General features: G+C 32.3%; 1 protein-coding gene across 1 annotated transcript in view; it reads left to right on the top strand.

The window, feature by feature from the left end:
• Positions 1-14,398, top strand: part of LOC135132584 (tachykinins) — a 122,191-nt gene extending 107,793 nt beyond the window's left edge. Inside the window, exons 2-4 of the mRNA XM_064060710.1 lie at positions 3,170-3,540; positions 13,247-13,714; positions 13,774-14,398. Coding sequence (XP_063916780.1) covers positions 3,177-3,540; positions 13,247-13,704 — 822 coding nt within the window. The 5' untranslated portion in view covers positions 3,170-3,176 and the 3' untranslated portion in view covers positions 13,705-13,714; positions 13,774-14,398. The remainder of the gene's footprint in view (positions 1-3,169; positions 3,541-13,246; positions 13,715-13,773) is intronic.
• The last annotated feature ends 319 nt before the right edge of the window (positions 14,399-14,717 follow it).

Here is a 14,717-nt window from a genome sequence, read left to right as displayed (position 1 = left end):
TGACAACAAACATAAAAAAATATTTTTTTTCTGAAACCGAAGCGAAAATTGCACCAATAGATATTTATAGAGAAACAGATTTAAGTATTAAATTTAAAATTAATTTTTATTGTAATTAACGGTTTCAGAAAAAATGTAATACATGACTCGTCAGTAAAATGTCCGTACTTGACTCGGAGCCTTAAAATACTCGGAACGAAGTGATGATCCATTTTCCTGACTTTTATGTAAATAACTATTATCTGTACCTAAAATGCTGACCTAACAATTAAACTGTTTACCTCATATTATGTTTCTGATTTTTAAGAAAATATTGCGTACAATGTATATTCTCGCATATATACATACTAATGGACTTATGCATTCTTCTTTGCAGTTTCTGAAAATTCAGTTTGTACTGAAAACATTTATATTTTCTTGTGTTTATAAACTTTAAATGTAATCTAAATATTGTGTTTCAGTTTAATAGTTCTGGTTGTGTTCAAACAAGTGTGGCCAACTTTTCTTACTCGAGGTATTTTGCACACCCACGGTTGCTCAAAGGTTTGTGTTGGGAGCAGCTGACAGGTCTTTGTAAACTAAAAAGAAATATGAGAGTCAAACAACTAGATTTTTTTACGGTAAACATAATTTCCAATTACAAAATATAACAACAAGACTACAGAGATTTAAGTTAACTTATAATTTAACAAATGCAAACTTTTTGATTTTTCAGTATTAACTGAATGACCCAACTTATAATTATAACTAATTAATTCTATGAAAACGGTGTGGTTTCCAAAGAAGAAATAGTAAAAGAAACTATTTGCTCTAACAATAATATAGTGGTTGTAAACAATTAATAAACACATATATGTAATAATTCTGAAGTTGCGATTTCAAAGAATTTTCTTATCGAATATGATCTTAGTAATGTTAATAACGTAAGTGTATATGTATGCGAGACAAAAACAAACCAGAATGTAAAACACTAAACTCCAAATAAAATTTTAGTTCGGGATTGTCAAATTGAATATAAAGCGAGACCTAATTTGTTCTTTGCTGTAGAGAATATAAAAATTGGGGTAGGGTTATTAGGACACAACTTTCCTTGCCCCGGAAGTACAGTACAACATAATGCAACATTTTCAAAAAATTATAAAACTTAATTTTGAGAATTTTATTTTTTACATAGGTTCAAGTAAAGACAGATAGTAATCAAGTGAAGTACTAAAATAAAGGTGAAGGAGCATGTTATTCGTAAGTTTCAAGTGAAATTTTCCTCTTTGTCTTAAACACTTTAACAACTGGATAATTTGCGTAGTGCAGAGTACTTAATGCTAATAACAACAATTCTGTATTGCCAATTTTTTGAGAAAATAAAGTTAGCTCTTATTGATTTGACCAATAAAATACATTTCCTTTACATAATTATTATTACATTTAGCAAAATTTTGAGATGACATCATCAAGTTTTTGGGAGTTGATAATCGGACAAGTTTTTAATAATTTTAAAACGGTGGCAAGATTCACAGCATTGGGTTTCGCAGTTTCAAAGTTAAATTACAAAACATCGTTAGACACAGGCGAAAAATACAAATATTCCTGGAAAAATTATGAAATTTCAATTTCCGAATTATATTTTCTTTTTATGGTAACTCCTATTAATAAAATAAAGATATGTCTAGATTGTTAAAATCAAGTAAAGAAGCATGTTGTACGTGAGTTTTCCAATACAAAATTTTGTGGCATCGTCATCAACATTCGTGCAAGGACACGTATATCAATTTGATAGACGCAGTGTAATACTAATAATATCAGTACTGTATTCCTAAATTGTGGAAATGTGTGTGGAGTGAGCCGTTCCTGGTTCAACGGATAAAGCAACCCGACTCATTCAATTTTACAATTCTTGATTTATTCAAAAAAAATAAATTGACTGATTCATTAATTTTTTTGAGTCACCCTGTATAAGCAATTCTGAAAAATAGGAATCAGTGATAAATCACAAGTATAGACTCATCATATTTTGCACATTTAAAAAAGGATTTATTAGGCAAAATTTTGAGATGACAATTTTTTTGGGGATAAACAGATATATTTTGATTAGAAATTTACCATACATACTATTTTTTCGTACTCTAGCTTTCATATGGCCCATCGAAAAAATATTAAACTACTCAGTAGCTCGATGGACTCGATTGTAATATTTGTAATACTTCCTTAGCTTAGGCTCTGAAAGTAAAAACATACACAAGTTCATAAACTACAAGTGCAGGAATATGTTATTTTAAAGTGTTTCAGTAATATTTACTACTTATATAAAGTTTTGAGGCGACAACACTGTTCGTGTGGATGATCAGACAAATTTTGGTAAGCGTCCTACATATGAAATTTGATAACAATCGGCTCTAGAAGTCTGACGCACCGAGAAAATATGAAAGTGGCCAGTCACCCGAGGGACTCGAGTACAATACTTCGTTAGCTTATGCTCGGATAGTAAAAATTGGTCTAAAATTATTCAGATTCTTGTTGTTCTTGTAAAGTTGTAAATTTTAATTTTGTCAATTTAATTTTAAGAAAAATGGGGTGAACAGTCGTCGATTTTATCAATAAAATACATTTTCTCATTTATTAATTTTTGGAGTCACCCTGTATAAGTAGTTCTACAAGATATGAATGCACTAAACTTGTAAAGCACAAGTATAAGTTCATTATATTTTGCATATTTTAAATAGGATTTACAGATGACGTCATCAACTTTTTGGGAGGGACTAAATGAATAAATTTTGATTAAGAATTTACCATGATTACAATAACCTTAACGCGTTTACTAGATTTCGGGGTTGTCTTGCAGTTTCGAAGTGAAATTGCTAAATGTTGTTAGCGTTTTACAATCTCATGATATTGCTGATATGCATACAAAATTTGACAACAATTGGTTCAGTAGATTCGGAGATAGACAGACAGACATACAGGCAGCCAGACAACATACAGACAGGTTTTTCGTACTCTAAGTGTCATGAAACGTCCAGAAAACATAAAACTGGCCGTTCGTTCGAGAAATCCTAGGACAATACTTCCTTAGCTTACACTCAGGAACTAAAAACGATTATGCCAAAAATAATTTCTTATAACAAAGCTTCGTAAGTTTCCCCAGCACTATACTGTATGCTTTGCTTTGTTTCAGACCGACGATGCATTCAACGACGATAACCACCGCCGTGGTTTTAGCAACGATATACGCAGCCTGTGCAGCGGAAGAGCACCACAAAAGAGCTCCTTCAGGCTTCACCGGCGTCCGAGGTAAAAAGTCGATCCCGGATTCAGCGTACTCAACCGGTAATTCTGAAAGCGACTCGACGTCCGAACTCAAGGCTGTAGACCTCGTTTCCGACGTCGGAGCCGTCGACAAGAGAGCACCCTCCGGTTTTATGGGCATGAGAGGCAAGAAACCCTATCCAGTATGGGAAGGAACTTACCCGGATGGAGTTTACAAGAGAGCACCCTCAGGATTTATGGGAATGAGAGGCAAAAAAGACATGGAATTTACAAATTACGGTAATTATTAAAAGTATTCTTCCGGACAATGTATTTTACAAAAAGACATTTTGCATACAGCTGAAGACTGCGTCAATCTAACGCCTATTCATAGTCAGTGTTTTCAATGCATTTCCAGTTTCGAAATATTCGTAACCAATTCCATGTGAAACTTGCGAAAGTATTTATGTTCTCATTAGATATATATTTGGATACACTAGTGTCTTAATTTTAAAATCTGCTTCCAGAAAGCAAAAAAACCATTAAATAATTTACAGTTCAAAAAATGTTGATTTATTTAACAAAGTTTTCGAAAGTTTTTTCTTTTTACTTACTGTAACAATAATAATAATCAGAACATCCTTTGATGTGAAGCACCACATACTAAACTCTTTTCTTGTTGTTTAAACGAGAATGAGTGTCTTCCTTACGCTGAATCAAGTAAGGAATCATTACTTCAAATTAGAAAAGTTTATAAATACTTGTTTAGTATGTAAGTATCATAACGTATCATATTACGATACGGGATGGAAAAACTGTCAAATTAGCCAAAGTTTGATAACCTATCAAATATTGTACTATGAAGTTACGACACGAATGTCGTACAACATTTGTTTGTCTTCATTAAAGCTGGGAAAGGTATTTAAAAAATAACCTTTACCATTTAATTTTACATGTATCAGCTGATGACAGAAAAAAATGTTGAAGATTTGGGTTGTTTAGGTTTCATTGTTTGTTTTGTGTTAGTTAATATCTGATGACAATAATTATTTTCACCTGTACAGAAAAACCTTGCTGAAACAGTAGACTGGGCAGTTGAGAAAAGACTACCTTTAAACGTTAAACTAGCAGTTAGTAACTCTACTTCAATGTTAATTCCTCCGAAGTCGAAATCAGACAAAAGGTGAAACTTGCTGTGCTGAAAGAACATTAATCTTAAATCATTCAAGTTATGGCTTGCGAATATTGACATTAAGTATTTGTACATAAAACAGTGAATGATTCCGTTGAGAAAAATAAATTCCGAGCAGTATACGGGTCTTCGTCTATTGTATACCTTGAGGTTCGCTGAAGGATATGCTGAAAGTTTCGGGGGAAAGAATAATATAATGTAATAAAAATAATAGTACATTATGGAACTAGTGGATGAAGTTGAATTTCAACGGCGAGAGTGATTTTTTCACACGAGCGAGTGCAACGAGCGAGTGCGAAAAAGAAACTCGAGCCGTTGAAATTTCTTCATCCGCGAGTTGCATATACTATTTTTTCTAAGAAATTAGGAAATAAATGTTTGTTTATGGTAGGTATTTTATTTTTGAAATACATTAACTGTAATAGAACAATTTGTGCAATTATCACCAATAATATTTACACTTTTATCGTAAGTATTATTTGAACTTGTATCTTTGTTTAAACTTAGTTGGCTGCTTCCTGTATCAATAACTGCACTTGTATCAGATTCGAAAATGCCGCATTGGCAGCATTCAAAATTTCTTCAGAAACTTCGTCAGTCTCACTCATGTTCATTGTTTTCACTTGTGTAAACTAGCAGTATTAAACGTCAAACACTAACGGGTCGTCCAGCCTAGGCGTCATGATTTTCGAAGCGCGCGAAGCGGACGGTGCGGTCGGTGCAGGCGATACGCAGAGACTTTAAATATGTATAGACCGGCTATCACCCTAAATTCTAGTGTATTTTGTTGAAGCAGTTGCGTGCACATGAAACGCCGCCATTGCTGGTCCCTTTCTGTCAATCCTGACCCAACTTAACCTTTAAACGGAACTATCGTTCTCAGTTTTCGAGTTTTCGTTAACAGAAGTAGGAAAGTCTGTTTGTTGGGTGCTGAGTGTGGCTGTTATTTGTTGGTTTTTTCGTTTATTGGACCTAGCTCCTGGTCAATGGTGTTGCGTTTGTTACGACAGTATTTAATAAATTAAGTGAACTTTGAACAATAATGCCAGTAAGCTGCGGTGTACGGTGGTATCGTAATTCGAAACAAAAAAGTAGTGGTCAAAAAGGTATTTTATTTCATCGGCAACACCTTACTATTCCAAATAAACTTGTTAAGATCGTGTTTTAATAACTTTGAAATTGTTGACATTTTAAATTTGGCGCGATTTTGGGACTAAGCAATATGGCGACTGCCGGCTTCAAGTTTTAGGCCACATAGCCGGTCTATACATATTTAAAGTCTCTGGCGATACGCGACACGTTTCGCTAGCTGCGAAACGCTCAGGCTGGACGACCCGTTAAAATCGTAGACGGCCGAGTATTTTTCCACTAGAGGGTGAAATGAAATTTCATCCACTGCCAGCGATGGGAAAATGACAAACTTCAACCTTAATGAGTAGAAAAAATTAATTATTTCCTTCAAAAAACAAATGTCGAAAGTCATTTCGACAGAACTCTCGTCCTCCTCGTCCCTGAACTACACAACATATCCAGTATTTTCGAAAAATTGTAAAATTTGATTTTGCGAATTTTATTTTTGATGAAAACCCCTATAAGTTGAAATAAACATATGTAAATGTGTAATGTTAAAGTAAATGTAAAGGCGCGTGTTACGCGTATGCTTTACAAAATTTGGCATCCATAACATCATCAACATTTTTGCAAGGACAGATACCTATATCAATTGGATTGGTGCATTGTACTTAATACTTACAATAATAACAGTATTGCATGGGAGTTTTCGGGAAAACATAGTGAATCGTTCTTGATTTCATCAATAAAATGAACTGATTGATTCATTAATGTTTGATTAAAAATTTACCATACTAATTTCAACTTTTTATTTACAAAATGTAGGTTTCATTTTTATAAGGTACATTTATTACATGTACATTATAGAAACTTTTTCCTTTTAACTCACGTGTGTTGTACACACGAAGACGACGACCCCTGCATTTTTTCTACTACACTGCACACCTTTTGCGACAGTGTTTCCAAGAACCTTGATTAATGTTCTTTACTCTTTTTCACTTTCCTTATGTTCTGTACCATCACATCATCTGATATTGAAAACGAAATCTTTTAATGTCAAAGCAAGTTCCGATTCAATCCTATTTCTTTCAAAAACATACCCTCTTGCTGTACAAAATTCAAATTGCTTCTAACTAGAATTAAACTATTTATTTTCACATCGACTTTGCTCGAGCAGCATTCGCCAGACCGGCCGGAATGCATTTTTGCTTTTCACTGTTTACATTATGCAAACATTTGCATAGGTACAGATCCAGAAAATATTTGAATTTTCATCATTTTTGCGTAAATTACTTTAGTTTTTTAATTTTAGTGGAATAGAACGATAAATATACATTTTTTTTTAGGAAATAGTCTACAAATCAAATTCTCTCCTAATTTTCTGTCGTGCACATTCGCGCACCAGAGAAATTTAAAATTGTTAACAATTTAAATTGTACTCGGGATATTGCTATCGAAAATTCGAACATAAGTTATGATACGTTTGTAATGATATTCATACGATCTGTCACCTTTAAAAAGTTGGAAAATAAGGAATTGCTCACGGAAGTTGAAAAGTGTCCACTTTCTAACCTATAAATTCCAGGCAATTCAAGACAACTGAATTTTAAATGGGATTTAATTATCATATTTCCAATGATTGCGAATAAATGTGAATTTTTGCATATTTCAACGCCTGCTGACTTACGCGTATTACGTTTTAAATTGGGACATTTTTGTTTTATTTTCAAACTATTTAAAACGATTGTAACTAAAGTAGTGGTACGAAATAAACCCATACGTCGCCCCGGTGCAACACCCACGGGTTTTCTCGAGGGCTTTCTAGTATGCGCGGCCATAATCGGTGACTCATCGTCGGTGACTCATCGTCGGTGACGGCGGCCGGGTACCATTCGCCTGGAAGCGGAAGTCGTGATGGTACTCCAGAAAAACCTCGGAATATCTAAAAAGAAAGTATGAATTTAAAATAGCGGCCACCTGAATAAAGTAATGTGTCGTTTTAAGATTTAGCAACAATTTACTCATTAGCGACCCTTTATTTATTAGCAACCATTTTACTCGTTAGCAACAAGATTCTCGAATGATAGACATTCCATATAATTATTCAATTGATCTAGTTTGCTAAATATTAATTTTGTTAAATTATGAAAATTCAATCCATGTGGAGCATAGCGTAGAGAGACAGTGATTCTGCGATGTGTTGACACTCATACTTGATGAAATCAGTTTAGTGAAAATTTTCTTTGACAAAATCTATCTTAAAAATGTAGGCATTTCTACTTTTTCTAAAAAGAATACCAGCCAGATATTCTCACTAATTTTCTTCGCGCTTTTTTTTGGGCTCTTCACTGGTTAAATTAATAGTTCATAACTTTTATACACTTTTCTCTTGATTTACTAAGACCTTGAAGGTTTCATTTTTTTTTATCCATTTCAATTTAAGCTTTTCCATCACGTATACAAAAAAAGTGTACCCGTAAGAAAAGTACATTTTCTAACTCGTGAAAATTTAATCCACTCGCTACGCTCGTGGATCAATATATTCTCACTCGTTAGAAAACCACCACTTTTCTTTACTTGTAGAACAATATACTATTACTTAGTTATGTTTGTTACATATTAATAAAAAGTAACGAAAATTTGTTAAAGATAGGTATAAACTATTAAAAAACTAAGAAAGATTAAGTTAATAATATGGTAGAAGAAATAAAATAATATAAAGGCATTTTTAATAAATTAGAAAAATTTTGTTCATCAAAAATGATATTTCCGAAGTAAGTAATTATTATCATAAGTCATACGTTGAAATTATTTAGTGATTAGCTTCTGGATTACGGTAGACAAATTAGTTTCGATCTAGTCAGTGACGTTAACTGAAAAACTGAACTAAGAATGTTTCGTTTTGTCTTTTCAAAAATTAATAAGCATGTAGTAAGGACGTAGTAGGCTCGAGGGATACTAAAACCCACAAGCATAATGTAAGAATATATTTCAAACAGAAATGACATTAAACACGCACCCGTTAGACAACGTCTCGTATGCACATTTACATAGAGAATTTGATTTCTGAAATATTAATAAGGGGTACCAGTCGGACAATTCCATGTAATGCATATTTAGTGATCCGTCTTAGCACCATTATACCCACTAATTTACTAATAAGAGACTAACAAATATTGACAGGGAGAGTGTTTCAGAAGAATAATAAAAATGTCCAGAAAAATTTTAACCAAAAATCTTTTGGCAAAACTTTTATTCCAAGGTAAATTTTCACATAAAATAAAATCGGCTAAGACGAATGAATGCATCTGACTGATGGGCTAAAGTTTTTTTATCTGTGACTTTACATATAGTAAAATATTTTTATTTTAATACATTTTATTGAGTTATGTTATTCCTAATACATTTTGATATATGGAAGTACTTTCATAATATAATCACATTTTACCATAATACGTTTTAATAAAATTTTATTTAGACAAATATTTTTGTCTCAGCACGGTCTAACCCTACTATATTGTTGAAATTTGGAATACCTATACTTGAAAGAATGTTACAGTCATTAAAATAACTTAGTAGATACTTGTGCAAAAAGTCATACTTAGAGACAAAGCATTTAGGGTTCCAAGGAAGAAATAAAAATGTTACAATACTGCATTAAAATTCAAAGCAAAATAATAACGACATTTGTATTTAGACATTCTGATTATATGAAATGAAAGATAGGTAACATAGGAATAGGATGATGACTAAATTTACAAATTGGGGGTAACTTTGCTTCATTTGAGAACCTACATAGAAATAAATGTATCGGTATATTATTATTTCTAAAACATGGTTGAGCTATCTGACAATTACAAGATATTACCTTCACAGCAGAAATGTGGGAGATAAATCCCAATATAAGCGAAAACTCTGGTTGGAACATATGTACGACATTAATAAATTTGGCTTTTTTGTGGGTGGATTAATGTATTTGTTTATCTCCGTGGCTGAAGCACAAAATACACTGATATATCGTTTTAAGAGTGGTGATTAGAATTTAATTCTGTTTCTTTTTTTTTTGTATTTTATTTAAATGTTATTACAGTAATAGTCATAATATAATATCATACAAGATACAATCTAAAAACAAGTTAGATTACAACACTAAAAAAGAAAGTAATTACGAATTACTGTCGTCATAACACAAAATAAAGAATCAAATTTATCTGACTACATCACAAACTAAAAACTATCCAAATTACAAAAATGGAAAGAGAAAAGCAAAAAAAAAGGAATTTGTAATTTCTACAAGCACACTGCACAATCACTGCCCAAAGAACTCCTCACCTAAGTAATAATATTTTATTCTTTAGTAGTCTTTGTATTTACGTAGAGAGAGATTCCTAACGATAGACGGCAATTTGTTATATAATTTTATATGTAACTTATTGTTAGCTGAGCATGTCAAACGGTATCTAGGTATGCTTACGTGAGGATGTTATAGTGTTATAGTTATGTCTATGAATGTCACTGTGTTTCTGTAGCACGATTTATTTGCAGTGTGATAAGTGTGACAAATGCCTAGGCACGAAAGAGTCATGATTTCCAATTTCTGAAAAATTGCTCTACAATGCTCCCTATATAAAACCCCAGTCATCACTCGCAACACCCTCTTCTGCATCCTAAAAACCTTGATCGCAGTCACTGGATTCCACAGAGTCACGCCGTATGTAATAATTGAATGGAATAAACTAAAATAAACCACTATTATACATCTTTTTCGGTTAGTTTTCTCTTTAAATTTTTAATAAAAAAGTTGATTCCTGTGAGCTTACTACATTCTGTTACGACCATTTCTGACCGTTATCCATGTCCTAATAACGCGAGATCAAAAAAAAAAAATTAGTCAAAGTTGACCATGGACGAAAGTGCGTTTGCCTTAGATTAAAATAATTATTTATTATATGTCAAGTTGACAGGATAAAATAAAATTAAATATGCAAATTCTTTTTAGAACGTAAAACAAATTGAATCGAAACTAACAGTAAACGAAACCTCTATTTCTAATAGGCTTTTCTTTTTTTTGGTTTTCTCTAAATGATTCTACAACTTTTTTGACAACCTGATAAACATCGCCTATATTCTCGAGTCAGATATTGATAAGCCGTCCAAGAAATAATTTGTGTAGATTGTGAATAAGAGGGGTTTCAGCACAGATCCCTGGCGAACCCCATGCCTTACCACCCTTATAGACGATCTTTCGTTTGAGAAATCGACGCACTGTAACCTATCGAAAAAAAAAAATAATAAAAAAGTCCCAAGTCACTCCCTTAATTTCATCATGGTAAGGTTTATCGAGTAACGTGAAAGACACAGTCGAAGACCTTGCTCAAGTCGCAAAGTGTAACTGCTGTTTGCACACCATTCTCAAGGCTCTCGATGACCTTACCAATCTTGGAAACAGGGCCCCCGATAGATAGATTTTTGCTAAACCCAGATTAATTAATATTCAACAAGAAATATATGTCGAGATAGTCGCCTATGTGAACCGGTGAAATGGATCAGAAATTTTCGTCTTTTTCACTATCGCCTTTCTTGTGGATGCGTATAAAATCCTTGTTGACTTAAATGAGTTAAGAAATCTACCTTCCTCCAGATATTTATTAAAAAGATTGTTAAAGGATCTACAAGATAAACTAAAATCTTTTTGACTATTTTGGCGTTTATGCCGTAGATATCATTACTCATTATATTTTTAGAGCTCTGATGAAGACTTGCATTACGTAACACTTTTACTTTGGCAAATAGTTATTTAGCGTGATGTCTGTGAGTTGTAATGTAGCAATTACAGGCTCTACTACTAAGGAAAAGTAATTAACCAAAAAATTCTACAATTAGATTAGTCGTGAGTTATAACCTGATAACACTGATAGATAACTGCGGAGCCGAGAGGCTTGTCGAAACGAAGCAACAGGAGTACTTACTTGCAAAAACATTTTATAGACGTATGTCTCACAACATTTTATAGCCGATATGTATTTGTTTAAAATATAAAATTCAAGTTATTTTCTTCGAAATGTCCGTAGTTTTCTTTAAAATATCAAAAATTTTACATAATTTTAACAAAAATAACTGTAGATATTTAATTTGTTTTTACTGCGTATTACATAAATATTACATCTAAGTACTTACTGTTAGTTAGTAGACATCGGGATTTAACCCTGCCGGGGATGTTATAAACCCACATCTATTATAATAACCAGCAAAAAGTAAGTAACAACCCATGAGAATAATTTGCTTGTTTTGACAAGAACTAATTATATAAATATCAAATTCATAAAAGAAGCTGTACATGACGACTACATGGAGGTGGGCGATGAGAGACCAGGCCATACAAACATTACCCAGTTAAGTTGAATTTGTACAGTACGAGAGGTCCGACAATTATTAGAAATTTCAAAGACAGACGTAAAAAAATAAACATAATTGTTAGAAACTTTTAGCTTATGTATGACGTCTAAAGTATATATTGCATTTCATTTAGTGTTCTAGACAAACATACTAAACCAGATAGATAATACGATATTTTGGTGTTTTGTCGCGAGAGAAATGAAAATAATCAAGCTTTACTACAATTGGTTACTGATCGATTTTCATTAAAATAACCCAACAATTTGTCACGTACTACGCTAGTGTGTTACACTATAAACTATTTATTTTCATACACAATCAGCAGTTGCATTGATGAAAGCTAACAAGTATGTGGATCCCACATTTATTCATTGCAGAACAAAACAAGCAGAGTAGACTGCTTCAAAAACTATAATTTTTTTATACAAATCTGAGGTGTAAAACTGGTAACAAATCCTCAATACAATCCAAATCCTGTCTTTAGTAATTACTCTTTGTTTTCCGCTATTAAAAGACTGTATGGAAATGCTACAGTTGCTGAATTTTAACGGTAATTTGAGTAACTACAAAAAACAGAATTTTTTAACTGTTTTGATAAATGTTTCAGAGAATTAATTAATACATTAAAGTTAATCAGGATTATTAAAAAAAAATTCAAGTTGTTTTCTTCGAAATGTCCGTAGTTTTCTTGAAACTAAAAATTTACAGCCTTGATTTCTTCTAGATCTAGATTTCCGAAAAAAAAATGTATACTAATAACAACACCTACAAGCGGCGCAGTGGTTGGAGCGTCCTAGAGCAACTGAAAGTTTCCCGCGCTGACTAGTATTAATCTACATATTTTATTTCAGGAACGAGGGAACTTCTGTCTAAATAAACTTAAATCAATCAACAAGAGGTGTCTCAAAAAAGTAAATGAAACAGAATCAAATTTTCTTTTTTATCTAGGAAACTGGATTTGTTTACATATGGGAATTTTTTTGTACACATGTGTGAAAAGTGTATTAAGTATTTATGAGTATATAGTTTGCCGAACTGGCTCAATTTGGTACAATTAATTGTACACAAGTAAATCAGACGTATACAATATCTAAACAAAGTTGTTAAAAGTGTGTTACACAATGTATGTATTTTTCTAATTTATTTACGTATGTTTTTAACTATGTATCTTATGTATTTTAATTGTCAAACCTATGAAGTAATCGATATGCGAGATCCAATTTTCAATATAATATGCTTTGAACAATTTTTACTCAAACAGTAACCCGAATAGAATCAAATATTTGATCTTCTTTTCTCCTTGACTTTGATTTGAAAATATTTACTTACACTGATTGTTTTTAACAGCAGATGAATACATTAAGCGAGCCCCGTCGGGTTTCATGGGAATGCGAGGCAAGAAAGATTACGAAAGTTTGTCGAACCAATATGAAGGCTATTTCGACAAAAGAGCCCCCATGGGTTTCGTTGGAATGAGAGGCAAGAAGGACTACGATGAACTTGTAGAAGACAAAAGAGCTCCGTCTGGTTTTCTAGGAATGAGAGGGAAGAAAATGCCTCGGCAGTCTGGATTTTTCGGTATGAGAGGGAAAAAATACCCATACGAATTCAGAGGCAAATTCGTTGGAGTAAGGGGTAAAAAAGCTAACGATGTCAGTGGAAGTGAATACTACAACAACATCGACTTGAACTCTTTAGGACAAGATCTGGATATAAATCAGCTGATGTTACTTCTAACTGAAAGTGATGGAGAGAGTGATGTTTGGAATGGAAACAATGAAATCGGCCAATATAGCCAAAAATAAATACTTTTAAGTGAGTATTGGTTTGGCTTTTTACTTCTGTGTAAACATAAAATTGTGTTAATGTTTCAGGTTCACACAAGCAACTTCTATTCGTCAAATTCTAGTCAATATAACTAGTGTAAAATAGAAATATTATTATTTGTCAATAATTACTTAATTCAAACTGTTCCACAAACATTGTTAAAAATTTCCACTATAATGTATATTTGATTAATTCAGCTGTACAACAATATGACGGGTGAGTTTCATATAGAATATCAAATGGCTGAGGCCAAATCTGAACATGATTTATTGATGGTTTTCTTAAACTTGGCTTTACCAGTTGATATATAGATTTGATTTTTCCTTATAGGCTGGATTTGGAAAAATCAATAAGTTATTTTTTCAATAAAAGACTTTATTTTTGGGAAATGACTTTGGACTTCATTGCAATAATTATTACTTAGTTTTAATAAATTATATGTACGAGTGTAAAACTGTTACATAAGAACACATATCAATGTACTTTTGTTTTAATTCTAAACTTGTGTAAAGACTTTTTTGGGGAATCATGACGGATTACTTAAGTGTATATTCAACTTCTAATTGATTCTATTCTAATTTATTGTAGGTAGTAACAAAATTATATTGAATAAGTATTAATACAATAGAGTATATTCTGTTATGTATATTTACTGTGACTTAAATAAAATTATTAGAGTTTGAGAATGCAATTATGTATCTTTTACAACCTATCCCAGCGGTGTAGGAATTAATTATTATCAATAATTTTACAATCCCTTTCGTCCTGTTCAATCCTATTGTTAACGTAAATAATGTTTATTCACGATCACCTTTTAAAAGTTTGAAAGGTACCTGCCTGTTACACACCTACTGAATGTGGATAAAAGTGTACAAGCATCTGGGAAACTTTAATTTGAACTTTTGTTCCTAATCATATTGCCAATTTGACGCAGTTAACCATTATTTTTTGTGTTTTTAATATCTACATGTGTGACAACATAATACAATAA

The sequence above is a fragment of the Zophobas morio genome, unplaced genomic scaffold (assembly GCF_036711695.1).
Source record: "Zophobas morio isolate AGI-343-1 ecotype UQ-CSIRO unplaced genomic scaffold, CSIRO_AGI_Zmor_V1 ptg000021l, whole genome shotgun sequence".
In the NCBI taxonomy this organism is placed as follows: domain Eukaryota; kingdom Metazoa; phylum Arthropoda; class Insecta; order Coleoptera; family Tenebrionidae; genus Zophobas; species Zophobas morio.
The sequence above is the reverse complement of the archived record's forward strand: the minus strand, read 5'-3'. Positions and strand labels throughout refer to the sequence as shown.